Genomic DNA, 21,800 nt, shown 5'->3' with positions numbered 1-21,800 from the left:
AGGTCTATAGGTAGCCAACGGCCTGGCTAGGGATAAACGGGCCTGGCACGGGCGCTGCCCGGTGAAGCCCGGCATTAGAGGGGCTGGGCTGGAAGCCTCTCGGCCCAGACCCAGCACCAAGCTCGGCTGGGCTGGCATGAGCCCGTTAAAGCCCCACGGGCCTCAGAAAAGCCCTGTGAAACTACCGGCCCGGTCAGCGGGCCTTTTTTTCCTTGTGACAGCCACACACAATGCTCAAAAAGGGCTTGCGCTCTAAACTAAACAGAAAAAATAGCGTGGCCTTCAACCACAAGAAGAGATGTGGAGGTCCGAGTGCTGAGGCCACAGGTTTTTATTTCCAGCGATGCGAGAACGTGTTGTATTTTTAAAAAAAAAAAATCGGTAATCGGGCGGTCCAAGGCCCCGGCTGTACCAAACCTGCACCTGAACCTCAGGCCCGAAGCTAGCCCGGCCTGAGCCGGCCCATCCCACTTAGTTCCGTGCCGGGCACAACATGGCCAAGCCAGCCGGATTTCCGTGTTTTTCAAAGAGTAAATTTTACAAAACCACATATATTGGGGCAGTTTTCTCACGCAGGCACCACCTTTGCTAATTTGCTCGAAAAACCACACGTTTTCAGTCACAATGTAACAAAAAGCCCATAATGACGCAGTTAAGCGAATTGACAGTTTTTCTTACGGCTCGGGCCCACATGCTAGATGAACTATCAAACCCGTTAGCCCGTTGTTGTACACCTTCTTGCTCTCCGGCGAAGCTCAGGTGGTGGTGGTGGACGTGGCCCTGCATCATGGACGCGTATGCCTGCACCTCCTGGGACACGGGGAGAGGCCCCAGGACATGGGACGCGCCTCTAGCGCCTCCAGAATGAGGATGGCGCCGGTTCTGGTCCTCGCGCAGACGGAGTCTGAGGGAGCGGAGGAGCCTGCACGCGCGCGACCGCCTGCCTACACGCGCGACCCCGCGCCCCGCCTGCGCGCGCGCCGCCGCTGGCCTGCACACGCGCCGCGGGCGCCTGCCCCCGCTCTGCAGGCCCGCCTGCCCCAGAGCTACCGCGAGCCGCTGCCACCGCTCTGCAGGCCCGCCTGCCCAAGAGCTACCGCGAGCACACGCGCCCCAGCTGCCGCTAGCCCGCGCGCCCCTGCCGCCGCCTGCCCACGAGCTCCCGGAGCCATTGGAGACAGCATCTTCCAAATGTGTGGTTACCAGGCTAACGGGTCGGGTTCGTCCGACGTGTCATCTGACATGTGGGCCCGACCTGTAAGGAAAACTATCAACTCGCTTAATCACGTCATTACGGACTTGTTGTTACATTGTGACTGAAAATGTGTGGTTTTTCGGGCAAATTAGCAAAAGTGATGCCTGCGTGAAAAACTGACTTAGTAAGTGTGGTTTTATGAAATTTACTCTTTTTCAAAAAAGCCCGGCCCGGTGGACCTATAAGCATGTCCCTCTGAGGGAGACCAGTGTCCTCAACGTTCGCGGGGAAAATCTTTCCAGTTCTCCCTCCATTCTCAAAATCTGACTGCGGTGTTCCCTCCCTCGTTGCTGTTTGGGAGCAGGTAAGTCTGCCTAAAACAAGAGACCTTGGATTGATCAACATGGGGCTGCAAAAACATTGACAATCTCCAACAATTTTTTACTCCATTCAACAGGCTCTCCGCACCGCGTGCATCACGAGACTAAGATTGATGTGACCTCAAAACAAGAAAAAGACTAAGATTGATGTGCAGCCGTGCTCAGCGACAGCACTAATTTAGAATCATCTAGGCGAGGAACGGATGAAGGTGAGAAATGTGGGCAAGCTAATCTGAGTGTGAAGTTCTGAAACAAGCTAGGCATGGAGATGGAGGTACAGGCGTCTCTGCCCCAGCGCCTGTTGCGGTTCGTCTTGCTCCTCTGCTTCTCTTCACTCTGCTACCGCTTCGTCTCCTCCGCCGATTCGGCTCCGACGCCGGTGTCCCGCCTCCCAGGCTTCGACGGCGACCTCCATTCCACCTCGAGACAGGGTAGGCATGGCCATAGATGGCATCCATTTGCTTATTCATCTGCTCCTTTTTAACTGATCCATGGCAGGTACGTCAGCGTGGAGGAGGAGAACGGCGCGGAACTGTTCTACTACTTCATCGAGTCAGAGGGCGACCCGCGGCGCGACCCGGTCCTGCTCTGGCTCACCGGCGGCGACCGCTGCTCCGTGCTCAGCGGGCTATTCTTCGAGATAGGTCAGTAAGATTCGGCCTCCGGCGCCGGCCCTGCTTCTCTGTTCTCTCTGGTCTCCCACTGTCTTGCGGTTCATTTCTTACTCGCAGGCCCGCTGAAATTCGTCGTCGAGCCCTACAATGAGGGAAGCATACCACGGCTGCGGTACCACCCCTACTCCTGGGCAAAGTTTGCGAGCATCCTGTTCGTCATTCGCCGGTCGGTGCCGGGTTCTCCTTCTCCGGGAACACCAAAGGCTATGATGTTGGAGATGTGTCTGCTTCTCTGCAGCTCAGAAAGTTTCTCACAAGGTACTACTCCTGTTGCTATTTTTGTAGGGATATCAGCCTTACAGAGAACTCCTGCGGCTTATATTCATTCTGCGGTATTGTAGAAGTTCTCATAAGCTTACACAGAGATATTTTAACAAATTTATAGTATTGAGTATACTGGTAGTTGTATTCACATCATACAGTTGGATTGAGAGAAACTAAAAACTAATTAATAGGTGAATTGACTAAAATATAACCTAAGATAATACTTCGTTTTTATTCGGAGGGGTTACTGTGCATTTCGCCTAACATATGCCTGCGATTGTGGTTGATCTGTCATTTACCACTTTTATGTTCATCTGTTGGATCAGTGGTTCACTGAGCATCAAGATTACCTCGCAAATCCTTTCTACGTCGGCGGAGACTCCATTGCTGCAAGGATCGTCCCATTCCTCGCGCTGAAGATATCAGAAGGTACTTAATTATATAGGTGCGTTTGAAAGGTTGATAGGCAATTCTCCTACTTCAACACGTTATGCTGTTTTCAGATATTGAAGCTGGACGGAGGCCAACAATTAATCTCAAGGTACGCTAGCTAACATTCACACAATGTAAATCCTGTTATATATAGGTATTGATGATACAGACAACTTCACTGCCAAAATCTATATATAACCACATTGTTTTGTGATTGAAAAAAAAATGGTCAGGGCTATTTGGTAGGTAACCCGCGTACAGGTGAAGGTATTGATTTTGGGTCGAGAGTGCCATTTCTTCATGGAATGGGGATCATTTCAGATCAACTGTACGAGGTGATTAATTAGGCACACCTACAACTCTTTCTCAACTAACTGTTCACCTGCAGCTAAGTACTAAAATGCCCCAATATGATTTTGATCGATCTCAAGATGATAATGGACCACTGCCGAGGGGAAGATCATATGAACCCCAAGAATGTGCTTTGCGCACAACTTATGGACAGGTTCAACAGAGTAAGGATACAACATTGCCGTCGCCCTCTAAATTTTGTGTATGAATTGAGTGAAAATATGAAGGAATTAATATATTCAACACGAAATACCTGTACCAAGCAGGCCATTATCTGATGTTTCTGTCATATAACTAGCTTAATATATGATAAGTGTTCATTCCTTAAGTGTTCAAGAATTATAAAACGGAGGGAGTATATTGCTATGGAAGCAACAAATTGATGTTTACCTGCAGCTGCGTGAAGAAAATGCCGAGGCACACATTTTGTATAAAAGGTGCATTTATGTGTCTTCGAGACCAAACGTTGATACTACAGAAAGGAAAGTCTTGATGGAGGAGACTAGAGTACTGAAACATCTACCACCTCGTCCTGAAATGGATTGCCATGTAAGTCCATCTTAATTAACTCCATACGCAGTTGGCGTTTTGTACAAGATATGAATAAGTGGATTAAAGTTCAGACAGTCAGCTGGTTGGTCGTTCGTGCCTAGAAATTTGGCGGTATGTCGAGCAGGACAGTCGGTCATTTGTATTGTACCTAGTCAGCAGTTTTGTTGTGTGTGACATCAGATCAGTGCAGGAAACTGAAGTGCGGATTTTAAGATGGTAAATGGTTCGTCTGTAACTGTTATATCTAATCAATAAGCATCATCAAAGTTCAGACAACCGAGCTGATCCTTGATAAGTACGTTAAACGTCTAGTTGTATATATGTCATATTATATCCACACGTGTAGTTCAGGTTTCAGATCGGTGGTCATTGATATTAGATTCCGTAAGTAGACTTGAAGATCTAGTAGCTATTGTGTGACGTGTAAAATTTTGAATAACTTAATTGGGCACATAATGTTTAGGTACAACCATGAACATTGATTGATGGCTGTCCATCAATGATAGGTCCACCAGATCAATAGTCAGACGTAGGTGTAGTTAAAATAACTTAATTAATGGGCTATTTATTTAGGTAAAATTATCAACACATATCGGGTATGATATTTTGGGCTCTGATATACTCATGTATGAGTACACTTACGAGGCATATTGTTGTGGATGCATCATTTATGCGCTCGCACTGCCAACAGTCCACCATTCACCTTCCATATGTTCCTTCCGAGCTTCAAGTGTTAGATTTCTTTAAACTAGAGGACAACATTGTTTTCATATTCTCAAACTCAATGTTTCAGATTTCTTCACTTAGCATCAAACTGGAGTATTGCTATTACTCTTGTGTATATCATGTACATGCAGCTTTAGGCCCATAGTATATGAAGCCCATGTAATCCTACGATATTCCCCTTCCAATAAAGAACATGATTTGGCCAATTTCTCATATTCAGTTAACAAATCTAAGCCGTTATGACTTGCTTAAATAGTTGGGTCCACGTAATGAATGACCATTTTATTCTTGCATAACTCTTTTTACCTGGTTGACAGTCATGTATTATTTACTATATACTCTCTCGGTTCCTAAATGTAAGAAGTTCTAACTTTGTCCTAAGTGAAACTTCTTAAAGTTTGATCAAGTTTATAGAAAAATATACCAACGTCTAGAATATTAAATAAGTATACTATGAAAATATATACCATGATAGATTTAATAAAACTAATTTAGAGTCTCAAATGTTGTTAGATTTCTCTATAAACTTGGTAAAAGTTTATGAAATTTGACTTAGGACAAAGGTAGGACTTCTTACATTTAGGAACGGAGGGAGTAGTTGATAGATATTGAAAACATAGCATACATACAAATAATGCTGCTTGTCAAGATGTTCCTAAATCATCAAAAGTTATTTCTGAATCTGGTACAAATTTTCCATCTGCAGTCTTACGCTTACTACCTGTCATATTTCTGGGCTAACAACAATTTCACATGGGAAACCCTTGGGATCAAAAAGGTAAATCACTATTCTCTTCAAGAAGAAATATTTATTGTTCTATGCAATGTTTAACCCTTCTATTATACATCTCTATATGCCATAACTTAGGGGAGCATAGACGAGTGGGTGAGGTGCCACAATGGAGATCTACCTTATTCAGATGACATAAAAAGCAGCATAGAGCACCATCGTAATATTACGACAAAAGGTTACCGTGCCTTGGTATATAGGTAAATGCATTTACGTATTTATTTTATATTTCAAAATGGGTGATATTACTTGTACAACTGACATTTTTTGCAGAATTATACTAGAACATATTGCAATAAAATTTGTGATGTTATCGCATTCATCTCCAACTATATGCATAGATGGGAATGTTTTAGTTTTCCCCACCTCTGAAATCTCTTCCTTCTACACAGTGGAGATCACGATTCTGTTATACCATTTCTGGGCACACAGTCTTGGGTGAGGTCACTCGACTTCCCCATTGTGGATGAATGGAGGGCTTGGCATCTCGATGGACAGTCTGCAGGGTGAGGATTTGTCTATACTACTCGTTAAGTACTTCCATCCCGTCGGTTTATGTACTATTCGAGTATATAAACTGGTATGGAAAATTCAACTAATTTTTGAAGTATGATCTGATGCATCAATGTGCAGGTTCACCATAACATATACAAATAACATGACGTTCGCCACCGTGAAGGTAACGATATGTCTATCTCTGCCTTCAGTTCTGAGGCCGTGGAAAGTTGAAACACGCAAACCTGTGCCTGGATACGATCCAGGATTGTCATGGGACTGTTTAGTTGGACACTTTTCATTCCACAATTCAAATTATATGTAATGCATTATAAATTAACGGTGTTGTAGTCTTGAGATAAATTGCTTCATCCAACTGCAGGGTGGTGGGCACACTGCTCCTTAGTATCAACCAGAAAGATGCTTTGCTATGTTCAGGCGTTGGATTTCGGGTGAGCCACTCTGACTAATATGTCTACCACACACGTGTTGTTGGACAAAACATATATGGTGTGAGGATGTGAAGTCTGATGTTTGTTCTTTTTTCCTGATGTGAATTCTGATGTTTTGATTGCCGGTGTTCAGATGTGGCTAATGATTTAGTGTTTATACTGAAACAGAGGTTTGCACGGCCTTTGCCTAAGGTTTTAAATGGCAGTCCCAGAAAACCCGCAAAATAGTTTAAATGGCAGTCCCGGAAAACCCGCAAAATAGTTCAGTTCTGAGTATACGTATTTTGTCCGCAGTATCTCATGATGCACTTTGTCTCTTTTGTAGAGATTGGCAGGGGGCTACAATGGCCCCCAAGAAACCGGAACAAGGAAAAGTAAAACACAAACGTAGGCTACCTGAAACATATCAGGAGTTACAGGCCACATACAGCAAACGTTCATTTCAGAATACTCGGTCGGCGAAGCTTCAGGCGTAGCAGCAGAATATAGGCGGACGACCTGGGCGAGCTAAGACTTTTAGAAGGCCCCTTTGAAGAAGACCAGTATCCTGAACAAGCACATATTAATTTCGAACTGCATCCGCCGCTGTCACATTGGACAGAGAGCGAGCGTGCCACTGTCTCATTATTTTTCGTCTCTGGCCATAAACCAACCGTGTGATTATAGCTCTAGATGCCACCCGCAGGGTATGGGCACGGGTATTGGCTCCCCATACTCGTACCCGTCGTCTATGAGCTGACCCGTTATCTGTATCCATACCCGTGACCGAGTACAACTTTTGCCCATACCCGTGACCCGTCAGGATAGACGGGTACCGCGGATAAAAGTACCCGTATAATTTTTTGATCATATAGCTATGAAAAACATTATATTTGACATAAACAATATCATATTTGCTAAAAACAGCAACATAAACAACAACATATATGCTAAAAACAACGCCACTTGATCCGCCGCCGCCTGGGTGTGGCCTCCGAGAACGGGAATGGGGAGAGTCAAGACTGAAAGGAGAGATCGAGAGAAGGCTAGAAGAGTAGGTTAGGGTTCGTGATTGGGCCAACAGGCTGAGACGACCCATCAAATATTGCGTCCAACGAGGCCCAGTTACCATCACCATCAATTCTCTAGAAAAAAACAAGCATCGGCAATGTTCAGAGACTCCAGAGGACTCACTTGTCAGCACCGGTACATGGATACAAAGGTATGGGTATCACCTCCCCATACCCGTACCCGTCATACCCGCTGGATACAACATTTTCCCCATTTACATACACATGGGTAAAATTTTGGCCCATACCCATACCTAATGGGTTTATACCCGCCGGGTAAACGGATAATGGATACCCACTGCCATCTTGAATTATAGCTGGCCAACGGACAGACTGTTTTATAAAGTCCGCAAGCCCAACATACAAGCCTTGTCCACTTGGCTCGGCACGACTCTAAAATGGTCGTGCGTTGTGCCGGCCCACGACCCCACCTTGGACTGTGTCTCGTCCTGACCCTGGACCGTTTAGAATTTTTCTTTTCTTTTTTTCTTTACATGTTTCCTTTGTTAATAATTGGTGAGCCGTAGGCTAAAAGGCCTGGCTACTGGGCCTTGGATTCGCCGAAGCAGGAACCGTGCCAAGCCCGTTAAGTGTTTTTTTTTGGAAAAAGCCCGTTAAGTGTTATGCTCAGCTACCACACTAATTTTTTTAGAAAACCTTCTCATGAAGGTCAGGAATGTGAACCCACATTTCACATTTGCTGAAAAAGAAAAGGTCAGAAATGTAGGCATCGAGATGGAGGTGCAGGTGTCGCCTGCAGGCTGCAGCCCCTCTTCCTCCTCTGCTTCTTAATTTCCACTGTGAGGTGTATCTGTATCACCGATACGCCATCCATATATGCGGGCACTATCTTCATTAGTAACGGGCCAAAAACAACATCAGTGGCGGGCAGGCCGCCCCTTACTAACGGTCACACCATAACGCCCGACAGTGATGTGAATTTGAAGAAAATAAAAAAAAGTGGCCGGCCCCCAGCCAGCCCCAAATCCACATAGCAGCCCGTCGACCTCACCGCACCGGTGTTATCCACTCGCAAACACCAAATCAAAACCAAACACCAAATCTGCTCGCAAAATCAACTTGCTTCCAAACTCGAGCGCCGATCGACGGAGGCGGATCCGGCGGCAGGAGGGCTTGGGGGTGGCGGCTCCTCTCCACTGCGGCGCTCCATGGCTGCAGAAAGAGACTCAGCGCGTGAGAGGGAGAGAGAAATCAGAGAGAGAGAGAGACTCACCGAGAGATCTGGGCGCCACGGTCGGATCCGGCGAAAGGAGGGCTTGGGGGCGGCGGCTCCTCTCCACGGCGGCGCTCCATGGCTACAGAAAGTGACTCAGCGAGTGAGACGGAGAGAGAAATCAGAGAGAGAGAGACTCACCGAGAGATCCGGGCACCACGGGCGGATCCGGCGGCAGGAGGACTTGAGGGCGGCGGCTCCTCTCCACGGCTGCAGGAAGAGACTCAGCGAGTGAGAGGGCCGAGAGATCTGGGTGCCACGGGCCACTGTTGCTTCTCTGGACGCCATGCGAGACGGAGAGGAGAGGGGCGGCGGCCGGTGTGGTCTGGGGCTGGTGTGGAGGGGCGGCGGCTGGTATGGAGGAAAGGAGAGGGGCGGCGGCTGGTGTGGAGGAAGGCAGAGGCAGGGGCTGGTGTGGAGGGGATCGGGAGGAAGGAAAGAGGAGGGAGAGATATGCGTGCGGCCGGGGAGGGGAAGAGAATCGGGGGGAGCAGGGATGAGGGAGAGATGTGCGGCGGCTGGGAAGGGAGTTCCCTGCTGTAGGATTTTTATACCCTCCCTCAAAACCCTAGGACTGGAACTGGACTGGGCCTTAAATTGGCTTTTCGGCCCAGCATTACTGGGGACATCAGTGGCGGGCACAGACATAAGGCCCCCCAGTGATGTGTGTTTTGGTGATTTTTCCAGGTTTTTGCATTGGACCATTAGTAACGGGTGTCCTGCGCCCGTCACTGATGAGTCTTTCCTGCTCGTCACTGATGAGGGGTCATCAGTGATGGGCGTACCGCGACCGCCACTGATGAGGGGTCATCAGTGACGGGTTTTGTGCGCCCGTCATTGATGATGGGTCTTCAGTGGCGGGTGGGAAAGACCCGTTACTGATGAGGTTCATCAGTTGCGGTCGGAGAAGGCCCGTCACTGATGGCCCGTCACTTATGTTGTGTTTTGTAATAGTGAGGTAGTGGAAAGACTCGTATCATAGAGATGTGAGTCCAGGGGACTGGAGAGCTCGATCGTCGTGCATGCATCAAAGATACATGTAATTGCATACGCACCACATGAACAAGCTAATACTAAGTAGCCAGCGATTACAACACCATTGCGATGCACGCGCAGGCCGTGACTGTTGCTCAACAACCGCCGCCATGTAAGACGGCACAACGTGCCCACACATTTTAAGGTCGAACTTTGACCATTAATTAGACCAACAAAACGTGAATTATAAGTTATAAAACTTATACCACTAGATCTGTATTTGAAGGAACTTTCAATGGTATAACTTTTATAATACATAATTCACCTTTTGTTGATCTAATGATGGTCAAAGCAAAATTTCAACATGTGTGCGTGCGTTATATTATGGAATGGAGGGATTAGGTCTGACCACTTGTAATTTCGGAGAAAAAAAAAGAAAACACTAAATGGGATAATTTTTGTCACAAGTTTTCTTAAATAAAGTAAGCTTGCAGAATTCTGTTAAATGAGATAAATTTTTTCACAAAAAATAAAATTCACTCTATATTTTATGGACATTCTAATAATCGTTAAAACATACTCCCTCTGATCCTAAATTCTTGACTCAAATTTGCTCAAATATGGATGTATCTATTCTTAAAAAGCGTCTAGATACATGTAATATTTCGACAACAATTTAGGATCGGAGAGAGTATTATTTTATAACCCCGGTTAGTGAAATTTACCCGAGCCACGTAAAGGTTGAAGCTAGAAGCCTGAAAATAGAAGCTTCTCGAGCTTGAGCTCTAATGTGAAAATGCTCTCGAATCCCACCCTAACCATCCACATTCCACAACCCTTGCCCACAAAAAAAAATCACAGCCCAACCGTCTTTGTTGGCAACGCCGCTTCCTATTCACAAGTGGCTCTGTCTCGCTATTCACCAATATGCTCTACGAGAATCGAGTTTGTTTGAAACAGAGATAGATGACAACCGGTTTACAACAAATATAAAAATCAAGCACATTTTATTGTCTCTTCAAGAACATTGGAACACTTCACACAACACGCACGCACGACACATGCCACACACGATAAACCAATTAATAATGATACGCGGTACACGAATACACGATATAACAGAGGAAAAAAGGATCAATAAGCCGCAGCAGGATGCATCTCAACGAACAGGTCGAGCTGGTTGACGAGGGACACCGGCGAGGTGGTCTCAAGGAACGTCATGACGCAGTAGCCACGCGCCATCCTGAATTTCCCGGTGCCGCCCACGAGAGCGCGCTCGATCGGGACCCCAAAGGCCAACACGGGGCCTAGCATGGCCAGCGTGCTACCACGGTACTCGCCCGCTGTGAACACCAGGTTGATTGCCGACACCAGCCCCGGCGGGTTCACCTGCCCAGCCCCGGCGAAGACGCCCTGGAACCGTCCCAGGAGGGCCGAGCGCTGGCGGTCCCGCCCGTTGCGCAGCTCGTTGTCTAGCACGCCCACCGACCCAAATGTCGCGTTGCCGCCCAACGGGGATGGCACGGACATGATCAGCGTGGCATTCGGGCCGGCGAAGGTCTCGTGCATGTACATGCGGATGTGCGTGAGCCGTGAGCCTGCCACATGGTAGTAGTTGCCTGCACCGGCTCTCGCCGCGACAAAAAGAACCGGCGATGATGATGACAAAGCCAGAATGAGGACGAGCAACAGCAGCGGCGAGGAGGAAGTCATGGCGATCGTGGAAGAGAAGAAGATGCACTGTGCAATGCTACTAGCTAGGCAGCTGATGGATGGAACTTGCTCTAGCTTCGTGCTACTATTTATAGGCTTCACTGACTTATACACTACAAGCAAGCGTTGTGCCCATGCGAGCATGCATGATCCATTCTGATTGCCATATATGGTAGGATATTTGTCAACTACTGGAAGTTAGCCCCTTTTTTTTACAGCAACTACAAGGCTTCCTAGCATAACTCGAGGATCACACGCAAATATAATAAATCTGGATTAACTATTTTTCTATCTTCAACCGTGAAGGCTCCAGCATCTTGGGCCGTAAATTAATTAAGAACAGATTTATACATTGATATGAAGAATATATCCAACTGGCCACTACTTTATGGTTGGCCGAGGGAGATCAAGTCTAATTATTATTTTTGTGGGAGAGTAAAGGGAAATGGTTGAGAGCATATGGATTTGGATATATGGATCTATCTTGTCTTGGCTCATACATTCTTGTTCCTCTATAATACTCATGTATCCTCACGAGATGTAAATGCAAGCTTAGCTGGATACCTTTCAAGGGAACACGCCCGGCCATGAACCCACAAAAACCACACGGGAACTATTCCCCAAGAAAGATAACACATAGCACACCAAGTTTCGTCTTGCCAAAGTAAGTGAGAGACATTCCCTGAAGATAATTAATACTCCCTCCATTTCATAATTCTTGTCCCAAATTTGCCCAAAAAGGGATGTATCTATTCCTAAAAAGCGTCTAGATACATGTAATATTTCGACAAGAATTATGGAACGGAAGGAATATATTATTAGATGTTCGAAAACGTTAAATTTGGGGTCACGTGTAGCCCATTTTTCTTAGCAATGATATATCAATGCATAGAGTTTTATTTGTTGACGATCCATCTAGTGGGTAGGTTGTACAATAATCCTGTGAACCGGACTTTAGGCAGAGAAAATTGGGATTGAGGGGCGACGGTAGGGTTCCGTGTATAACTTTGATGACATGCCAGACAACAAGTTACCCAGGTTGAGGCTCCCTCAGAAGAGTAATAGCCCTACGTCTTAGATTAGTCTTTATTAACTCAAGAGAAACAACCAAAGAGTAGCTAAACTATCCTAAATCGACAAAATTAGCGATCTTTCTTGAGCTCATGTCGATGAGACCTGAATTGTTTTTTCCCTATATATAGGTCCCCTGAGCTCCATTTAAGGGCTCCTGTCGAGGAGTAGGCATGTTACCCCAAGGAGGGCTCAAACCTGGGTAAATCTCGTTGTTCATCTGTTTGATACAATTTGAGATCTGTTCCACATACAAACAAATAAAGTACTCTAGAAGTACCATATGGAGGTGGTAGAGTTTCATCCCTCCACACCTTGCACCCGGGAATCTTTTCCAAGTAGGACTCGTGAACCGTCTCCGACCATGGGAGAAACTCTTCCCTTGTCAGAGTTTATGACGAACTGTTGCAAAGTATTATCCTTATTCTCTACTACAAAACTTGACGCTCCTGCAAGTTCACCAGTGATGCACCACGAAAAATGTCACACCTGATTGTCATTGTTGACGCTCCTTATGTCGGGGTTGTCACAGCTAGCGTGTAGGAGGCCGAGTAGATAAGTCATTTCTGATGTGTCCTTGCATGAACTTGGTATGTGCAAGCTCCGGGTAGATCATTATATTGATGCATACTCACTTCTGACGTGCCACTTTGTAAGAAGAACCAGCATCAAGCCCCCTTTGGTAAGTGCAATGAGGTCATGACAGAACAGACATAGGGCCAAGTCTGGAAAATATTTTTCGACCTTTGAGTTATATATTGATGATGGAGAGCGTTACCCATTTAGATTGCCACAATGTAGGTAGAGGTGCAAATGTGTACCCTGAGGGTATACCCTTTGGCCCTGCTTATTTCAACTAAATGAACTAAAAATTGAAAATCACATCATTTTTGAAAAAAAATAGTTCGTTTGTCTGAATTCAAGAGAGTTGCAGGATATCGTCCCAGGGTAACCTTTTTGCACGACTGAAATTTTAAAATTACATAATTTTTTGAATAACTGGTTCGTTTATTTTAATTATAGAGGGTTGCAGTGTACACTCAGGTCACCTTTCAGCACCTCCAATTGTAGGATATGAAAACCATTGGTCATTGGTCAAGTACTGGAAGCTAGCCTTTTTTTAGCAACCACTGGAAGCTAGCTCAGCATAACTCGAGGATCAGGCGCTCATATAAAACATGATTAATTATTTTTCTTTCTTCTTTCTTAATTTACTGCCCAACATGCCTCCGCAGTTGAAGAAAGAACAATAATTAATCATGTTTTATATGAGCGCCATGCAGTGTCTAGTTGGGTATATGATGCAGATTCATAAGCCCAAACTAGACACTACTTTATGCTGGGCTGAGGGAGATCAACTCTTTTTTTTTCACTCCAACTAGGCAGACTTCTACATGCATATCTGCAAGACCGAAGATAACCAAGCCGTTAGGTACTTCTTGTGGCTATTTAGAACTGCAGAAATTATGTTGTTTTTTATTGATCAGGAGCTCCACATTTTTTGCAGGTTATCTACAAAGCCACGCACTGGATTAGGCGATGGGCTTTTCTGCTCTCCCATCGCAGCAGCGGGAACCTTTGGCTATTAGATGCACCCGTCCGGAAATGGTCTCACGGGATATCTTCAACCGGGCTGGCTGGTGGTCTACTAGACGACTTAATGCATAGATTTGCTATGTTTGGTTTTTTCGTTGGATTATCTTTGTATCGACAATCTCCGATCGCTGAATTGTATGACTTGCTACAACTTTGCAATAAAAATGGCTAGGTGCATCACTTGATGCAGAGGCCGGGGAGTTTCCCCTTTTCGAAAAAAAAACTTCTTGTGGCTTTGGGCCTTAAAGCGACCATTTCTTATCAGGATTTTCTAAGCAAGATCCGTCGTCACTCGGGGAACCAGAATAGCTAGTAGTAGGTGAGTTAGACGTTAACTTGTACTACCTCCGTCCGGGTTTATAAGGCCTACGCGGAATTTTATGGCTGACTGAAAAATTACGATGGTAATACGATATTATTGTGGCACAAAAGAGATATTGTTGGTTTCGTATTGAAAATTCTTTCTAATGATATAAATTTAGTATATATTTGTTAAATATTATTTGTATAATTGTTAGTCAAAGTTTGACACGGATTTCAATAGGGGCCTTATAAACCCGGACGAAGACAGTATTATCTAGTCTAGTTTAAAAAAACTGTGAGAGAGACAGAGCGCATCCTCTTTCAAGTTAGTCGAGACATTAATTAGAACTCGCTGCGCATGCAGTAAGAATAAGAACCAGGTTTGACATTGGACAGAGCGACGTTATAGTCAGGACACTCTCTAACATGCTCTCCACAACTTGATCCACACTTGTGGCACGATGCTACCAACTTGATTCTTGAATTATAGCATTAATTGATTAACAACTATACAATTGACTTGGGTATAATCTTCTTTTAGGCATTGACAGGTTGTCAAGTTTTGGTCAATTTTTTTTTTCTGGAATACGTCGAGAACGACGTATCTTTGTTTATAGATAGAAGAGGATCTGCCTAAGGGCAGAAAGAGTGCGATTTACAAGATTATCCCGTTTCTCTCCACGTTACACCTTCCGCTAGACCTAGAACATTACAGAAGATTGTGTTGCCGTTGAAAAGCTTCGCATCCTTCCAGTTCCTCCATTCCGCCTTTGTCTCTGCTATCAAAGAAGAAAAGCTTGGGCGTTTGCGTTCGAACACAATGTTGTTGCGGTGCTTCCACAACGACACCAGCAGACCAAGCTGATAGCGGTCGCTAGATCCCTCTTCTCCTTGCCCCTGAACCGGAAATCCGATCACCAGGTAGTCAACTTAGCATCAGCATCTGGCACCCGATGTTCTTGTCCCCAGACCGCAAAGAGCTCGAACCAAATGGCCCTCGAGAAGGAGCAGCCGAGCAGGAGATGGTTGATCGTTTCTGGCATTTGATCGCAGAGGGGGCAAGCTGCCGGGTGATCCATTCCCCGTCTCTCTAATCTATCCGCTGTCCAACATCTGTCTCTGCAGGCCAGCCAAAGGAAAATCTTGCATTTGGTAGGAGCTTTAGATTTCCAGATCAAGTCATGGCCGAGCATTTGTTCACGGTCGCCGAAGAACGCTTCATGAGCAGTCTTAGGAGAGAATTTTCCAGAAGCAGTCCAGGACCAGGTGAAGGAGTCCTCTCCTGGCCGAAGCTCAGTGTTGGCCACTAATTCCCATAGACAAAGGAATTCATCCCAGTGAGCAGCGACTACCGAGAGGTTCAAGGATCTGACCCAATTGGAATTGAGTTTAGCGTCCGCCACTGTCAACAGATGATCTCTCCTGGGGGAAGCAACGAAAATGTTAGGCGCCAAGTCTTTTAGGCGAGAAGAAAAGAACCAGGGATCTGTCCAGAAAGCAGTGCTGCGCCCATCCAGAACGGAAGCAGATGTTGCCGCTTCAAAAATGTCAGTGGCTTGAGGATGAATTTGAAGCGCCAGATCCTGCCAGGGTCTGGTACTGTCCGTACGTTGGAGCCACTTCCATTTGGCTTGAAGGGCCACGTTGAGCATCCTAAGATTAGGAATGCCTAGCCCTCCGAAACGCTTAGGGGAACAAACGTCGCTCCAAGCAACGAGGCAATGTCCGCCTCGGACATCCTTCCTCCCCTTCCACAAGAAACCCCTACAAATCTTCTAGATACTTGACAGAGTTTTGATTGTCAGATTGAGGGAGAGCATGGCGTAGACCGGGATAGCACAAAGAGTGGATTTCACCAAAGTGAGTCGCCCTCCTAAGGAAAGCATCGGAGCCTTCCAACTGAGCAACTTCGATCCCACCTTATCCACCGGCACCTGAAGTTGGGCGGCCGACGGTTTGCGAAGATGGAGCGGGAGCCCGAGATAAGTGCAGGGGAATCCCGCGTCCTTACAGAGTGTACTCTCCAGGAGAACAATTTGTTGTTCAGAGCAGTGAATAGCATGGGCAGATGACTTGGCCAAGTTCACCCGCAGACCCGACGCTTCTCCGAAGTCTGAAAGAAGAGCAGCACTGAGAGATCGCGGGCAGTAGGGGAGATGAAAGTGACAATGTCGTCGGCGAAGATAGAAGTGCGGAGACGAAGGCCGCAGTCCGAGAGAAGACCCACGGTAGTAGCTTTCTCGAACAAGGAATTGAATGTGTCCAAAGCAATGACAAACAGCATGGGCGGAGGGGGTCTCCTTGTCGAAGGCACCGAAGATGCTGAATGGAGGACCCGGGAACTCCATTGATCAAAATCCTGGTAGAAGCGGAACCCAGCAAACCACTTATCCAAGCAATCCACCTTCTACCGAAGCCTCTCTAGATGAGAACATCGAGTAAGAATGCCCACTGCAAGGAATCAAAAGCTTTAGTGATATCTAGCTTGAGGACGACCGAGGCGATTCTAGACCGGTAGAGCAATCTGGCAGAGTTTTGCACCAGAGCAAAATTATCGTGGAGACAGCGCCCTTTGATGAATGCGCTCTGGTAGTTGCCCACTAAGGAAGGCAGACGGGAAGCCAAACGGTTAGCCAGAACTTTGGCGACGAATTTGCCGACAGCGTGGTTCAGGCTAATGGGCCTGAAATCCCTAATGGCCTCGGCGTCTGGTTTCTTGGGAAGCAAGCAAAGAAAAGCTTTGTTGACCGCCTCGAAACCACTAAAGCGCATCAAGTAGAATTGGTTGAAGCATGCCACGAGATTGTCCTTGATGATTGTCCAACAAGAGAAGAAGAAATTGCACCTGAAACCATCGGGCTCGGGACTTTTGTCGAAAGGAGAAGATTTGATGGCGCTGAGGATCTCCTCTTCCATGAAAGGAGAATCAAGAGGAGAGAGGTCCGCGGGGCCAATATCAAGGAAGTCTAGGTTGAGAGCAAAATCCTTGTCAATGGCCGTTCCGATAATCTCCTGGAAGTAAGCTTCCGCCAAACGAGCTTTGTCGTCGTGTTCAGTGTGGTAAACTCCCCCCTCCTTGAGTTTGGCAATGAAATTTTTCCTCGTTCTATGGTTGGCTGCGAGATGGAAATAGCGCGTGTTTGCGTCTCCCTCGGAGAGCTAGAGGATACGCGAACGTTGACGAGCAATCGTTCTCTCAAGGGAAGAAAGGCCGAGGAATTTCTTCTTGAGAGTGCGCCTAAGAGCACGCTCCTCGGAGGAGAGCAAAGGGGAGTCCATCGCCACGTCTAATTGATGGATGACCTCGTTGCAGAGAAGAATTTGCAGTTTAATGTTGCCGATTCTTTTGTCGCTCCAACTGCAGAGTGCCTTGGCGCAGGCCCTCAGTTTGTTATCAAAGTTTTTGAAGGAATTAGCCACCCCTCGACAGTTGTCCCAAGCTTCCTGGACAACCTAAAAGAAACCATCTACTTTCGGCCAATGGGCTTCAAAATGGAAACGACAACCGTGACAGAAATCGGCATTGATCTCGAGGAGTAATGGAGCATGATCAGAAACAACGGTAGAGAGAGCCGAGAGGAAAGTGTTTGGCCGAGCAGCCTCCCAGTCCACCGTGGAGTAAACACGATCGAGCTTCTCCAAGGTCGGCGCCTCTCTTTCGTTAGACCACGTGTATCTTTGACCCGAAAGATATAGCTCTTTTAAATCCATGTCGGAAAGCAACCGTCTAAATCTAGACATGGTGGTGCGATGAAGCCTAGCATTGCTTTTGTCCGAGGAGTTAGCAATGGTATTAAAATCGCCCAACACGGCCCATGGTCCAGCGTGGAGATCACGAATGTCGCGAAGTTCCTGAAGGAACAGGGGCTTGTCGGCTTCTTTGTGAGGTCCATATACGCCGGTCAGCCACCAATGCCCTTCAGGCTCGATCACCAGAGCCATGAGAGAGAAGTCGGCAAAATGAGCGTTGGAAAGGACTACAAGAGAAGGATCCCAGGCGAGCAGAATGCCTCCTCTGGTTCCTAATGCGGGCAAGTAAACAAAATCAGAGAGGTTCCTGCCCAGACACTGAGAAGCAATCGCGTGATCAATGCTCTGTAATTTGGTCTCCTAGAAGCAAACGATCGCAGGACCACAGCTTGACACCACTTGAAGCACCGCGACGCGCTTGGCCGGTGAATTGAGTCCACGCACATTCCACACCAAGATCTTAGTGTTCTGCGACATCGCCAAGAACACCAGACAACTGTCAGGAGACCGTATTCAGGCGATCTCCTCCGCCGGCGGCGGATCGTCCATCAGGGGAAGAACGTTAGCGTCCCATCCGAAGAGCGCTAGGATAGCAGCGATGTGATCTTGGGAGAGGGGTTGCTTGAAGATGTTCAAATACACCTGGAGAGCCTCTTCTCCGATACGATTGCCTTCATGAGCAATAAAGAGTTTGGAGCTGAGGATTTTCTGTTGCCGCTTGATGGAGGCGCCTGGCCTTTGCCGCAGGGCGATAGGCTGGCGACGACGCACTAGGCTTCCGCATCCCTTTCGAGCACGGACCGCTTTAGGGAGAGGAAGAATTCTGGAAGTCTTCACTCGAAGTTGTGCTCGAAAAGATTCCACCGTGGGGGAGGCTTGAATGGAAGGACGGGAAGGCGTGAACGGCTCGGCCATCGCCGAGAGGGAGCTGCCACCCGGGGAGATGCTTACGCCGAACATGTCCATCTCTGGGCCCGAGAAAGAGGGCTGCAACTCGACGATGGGGGAGCAAGCGGACGCGGGCGTCCCGAACCCATCCCCCAGCCCGAAGTCTGGGATGGAGGGGGACTGGGCCGCTCGCCGCTGGTAGACCACCAATTACTCACTGACCGGCCCAGTAGCGGGAGAGTCCACCAACGGCCCGCAGATCGGCCCAGAAGCGGGAGAAGCAAAAGGAGAGGGGGGCAGGCACGACAGGGAAAGCAGAGCCTCCTGCCTCATTGGGTCCACAGAATCACCGGACCGTTCTGGCGCCTCGCCGAGCGACGATAAAACGCAAAAAAGCGCAGGATCGACACTTTTGACCGACAGGCTGGTCTCGGGATCAAGCAAGACCACTGCTTTTGGCGTCAGCAGGGGCCCTGCTAGGGCCGGAAGGGGGTGGGGAGGGACGGGCGACGGCGGAGCACGACGACGAACCCACGCCGCCCCAAGCATCTAAGGGCCACCGCCGCGGGAAGACGAAGGCCAGGTGCCATGGAGCGAATCGCCATCCGCGACTCCCCGACCACAGGCGAACGAGCGGCTCCGCGGCTTCCGTCTGGACGGACCACTGCTGGGATCCATGTTGACGTCATTGCTATCGTCCGAGGAAGAGTCCCCTCCTCCCAAAGAACGATCGGTCCACACATCCCGATCCTCCACCCGGAGGACGTGAATGAACACCGGATAATCCAGGATCTGCACCTCCTGTGGGATGAGATCCTCGGGAGAAAGGCAGAGAGCAGGGTCCACCTCCGGGTCCATCGGAGGAAGGGGCTCAGGGATGCCCAAAACCTTCTGCTTGGCGAACAGACCAGGGTCGTCTTGCCGTCTCGGTGCCCAGACGCTCAATCCAGCAGGCAGGTCCAAGAATGGCGGACGCCGTTGAATGATCCCAGGCATGAGGCGGGATACCGTCCAACTCCAAAAACACGCGAAAACGGAGGCGGCGAAGCTTAGCCTGAAGCTGCCTGTTCCAGACCCGAAACCGCAGGGCGAACCTGCAACCCTCCAGCGGCGCAGCGGCGAGAAGGGTGTCACTTACGCCACAAGAGTTGAGGATGCAGAGGAACTCAGCAGGCCAAAACGGCCAGAGGGAAAACTGATTGACCACCGCCGGGCAGAGCCAACTGATCACTCCTCTGACCTCCGAAGTCAGGACACGCCTTCTCTCGCCGGACAGGGAGACCTCCAAGCTCCAGCGAAGGCCGTCTTCCGCGTCTTGGACCGCCGGGGAATGCGGGATAATCACACGCTCGACCTGAGGCCGAATCGAGAAAACCACCTGGCGGGCCAAATCCAGGGCTTGGGGGGCCGGGGTTGGGAGGGGCGCCGCGACAAGGTGAGGGGGCGACGACGGAGCCGGAACAGCGCGGCACCGCATGAACCAACGTGGGGCGAACCGTCAGGGGGGGGGGGGGGGGGAAGCGAGAGCGAGAAGGCACCACCGTTGCCAAATCCACTGGGCTCGCCACACGGCAAGCCCTAGCAACATGGCCCTCCTCCCCACAGCGACGACAACGGGTGGAGTTCGGACACAGCGCCGCCACGTGGTCGTCCTCGAGACAGTTGAAGCATCTGCCGTCCATGGACTTTGGAATATCTTTGGGGACGAAGAAGGAGGGGAGCACCGGACCAGGACTCCGATTTGAACGTTGACGGCGGGGGCGCTTTCGGCCGCCTGGCTGCCAGTTAGCCTCCTCAGGCTCGACCCTCGGCCCCAAACGGAGAGCGACACCCGTGCGGACTGGAACAGAGGGAGCAGGGGGGAGAGGGGGAACAACAACCAATGACGCGAGGCGCGCCAGCACCGGCTAGCTCACCGAGCCCGGCGAGCGCCCCACTCCACGGGCGACCTCTGAGTACGAGCGGAAATCCCCCTCCGTAGAAGTGCTTAGTGCGACCCGGCTGGGCGAGCCGAACGAGGAACCAAGGGAGGCATCCATGAGGGGAGGTGGCTGGCTCTGCCGGAGTGGCGAGGGCCAGGGAAGGTGGCCGCCGGCGCCACTCCCGTGCTAGGGCTTGGGAGCGGGGCTTTGCGTCCTTTCAAAGTTCACGGTGGACTCTGTTCTGAGACAGGAATAAAGACACGCAAGTTATCTGACAAGTTCAGGATGTCACATGCAGCTGGACGAAAGGTTTGCCAGGAAACGGCTGACTTTCACAAATAAATGAGAAAGTATGCCCAGTCATCACAGCTCATCTAATCATTTCACATGGCGCTCTGCATTGTTTGTTTATTTTTTTCAATTTCGTTTGACATGACCACATGAGTACAGTGACTTTGTAATTGATGGATGGAACTTCTCGCAAACACTAGGTAATCAGTAAAATGACTTGCACGAAGATCGGGGCATTCATCAACGGTGCACCACGAGATGTTTTGGGCCCTTGGTATCACCGATTTAGGCCTTGTTTAGTGTCAGTGTAGTCACCGGTGTTTTTTAGAAAGACACTAGTATGAGTGATATTTTAATTTGATAAAAATGAAATATTTTGTGAGAAAAAATCAGAGATAATCGTCTCTAAACTGTTTATACAAAAAATTGAGTACCAAACAAGGCCTTAGTAAACTGCACAAGTTTTCTCTTTTCGCATGGTAGTTTTCCCGTTGTTGCTTGCCCCTGCACATCTGCGTGCATTTGCATAAAGGTCTTCTTTTCTATTATGGCCGATTCGGGCTTTATCATCATAGTAAGTTCTGACGTGGAGATGCGCCATTTGATCCGTCATGGCCTCATGGGATGGCACGAGAACCCTGTATCATGGCAATGTCCTCTCCCTTTCCTTCCATTTCATAATTCTTATCTCAAATTT

General features: G+C 48.3%; 1 protein-coding gene, 1 long non-coding RNA gene and 1 pseudogene across 2 annotated transcripts; 1 reads left to right on the top strand and 2 right to left on the bottom strand.

Moving 5' to 3' along the window:
• Window positions 1-1,451: 1,451 nt before the first annotated feature.
• On the top strand, window positions 1,452-6,511 carry LOC100835444 (annotated as a pseudogene).
• A 1,492-nt stretch (window positions 6,512-8,003) lies between these two features.
• On the bottom strand, window positions 8,004-9,108 carry LOC112272398. The gene is made up of 2 exons (XR_002966144.1): window positions 8,595-9,108; window positions 8,004-8,533 (listed from the first exon to the last, which is right to left on the bottom strand). It is a non-coding gene; the product is annotated as an uncharacterized LOC112272398 (long non-coding RNA).
• Window positions 9,109-10,559: 1,451 nt separating this feature from the next.
• LOC100835135 (dirigent protein 20) lies at window positions 10,560-11,400 on the bottom strand. The gene has a single exon (XM_003576082.2). The coding sequence runs from the start codon at window positions 11,280-11,282 to the stop codon at window positions 10,704-10,706; it is 579 nt and encodes a 192-aa protein (XP_003576130.1). The 5' UTR covers window positions 11,283-11,400; the 3' UTR covers window positions 10,560-10,703.
• Between the last annotated feature and the right edge of the window lie 10,400 nt (window positions 11,401-21,800).

This window comes from Brachypodium distachyon, chromosome 4 (assembly GCF_000005505.3).
Source record: "Brachypodium distachyon strain Bd21 chromosome 4, Brachypodium_distachyon_v3.0, whole genome shotgun sequence".
Classification (NCBI taxonomy): domain Eukaryota; kingdom Viridiplantae; phylum Streptophyta; class Magnoliopsida; order Poales; family Poaceae; genus Brachypodium; species Brachypodium distachyon.
Note: the sequence above shows the minus strand (reverse complement) of the source record. Positions and strands in the feature narration are given on the sequence as shown.

Excerpts from the sequence above, each read along its gene's own strand:
- LOC100835135 (XM_003576082.2), bottom strand. The coding sequence starts at position 11,282 with ATGACTTCCTCCTCGCCGCTGCTGTTGCTCGTCCTCATTCTGGCTTTG.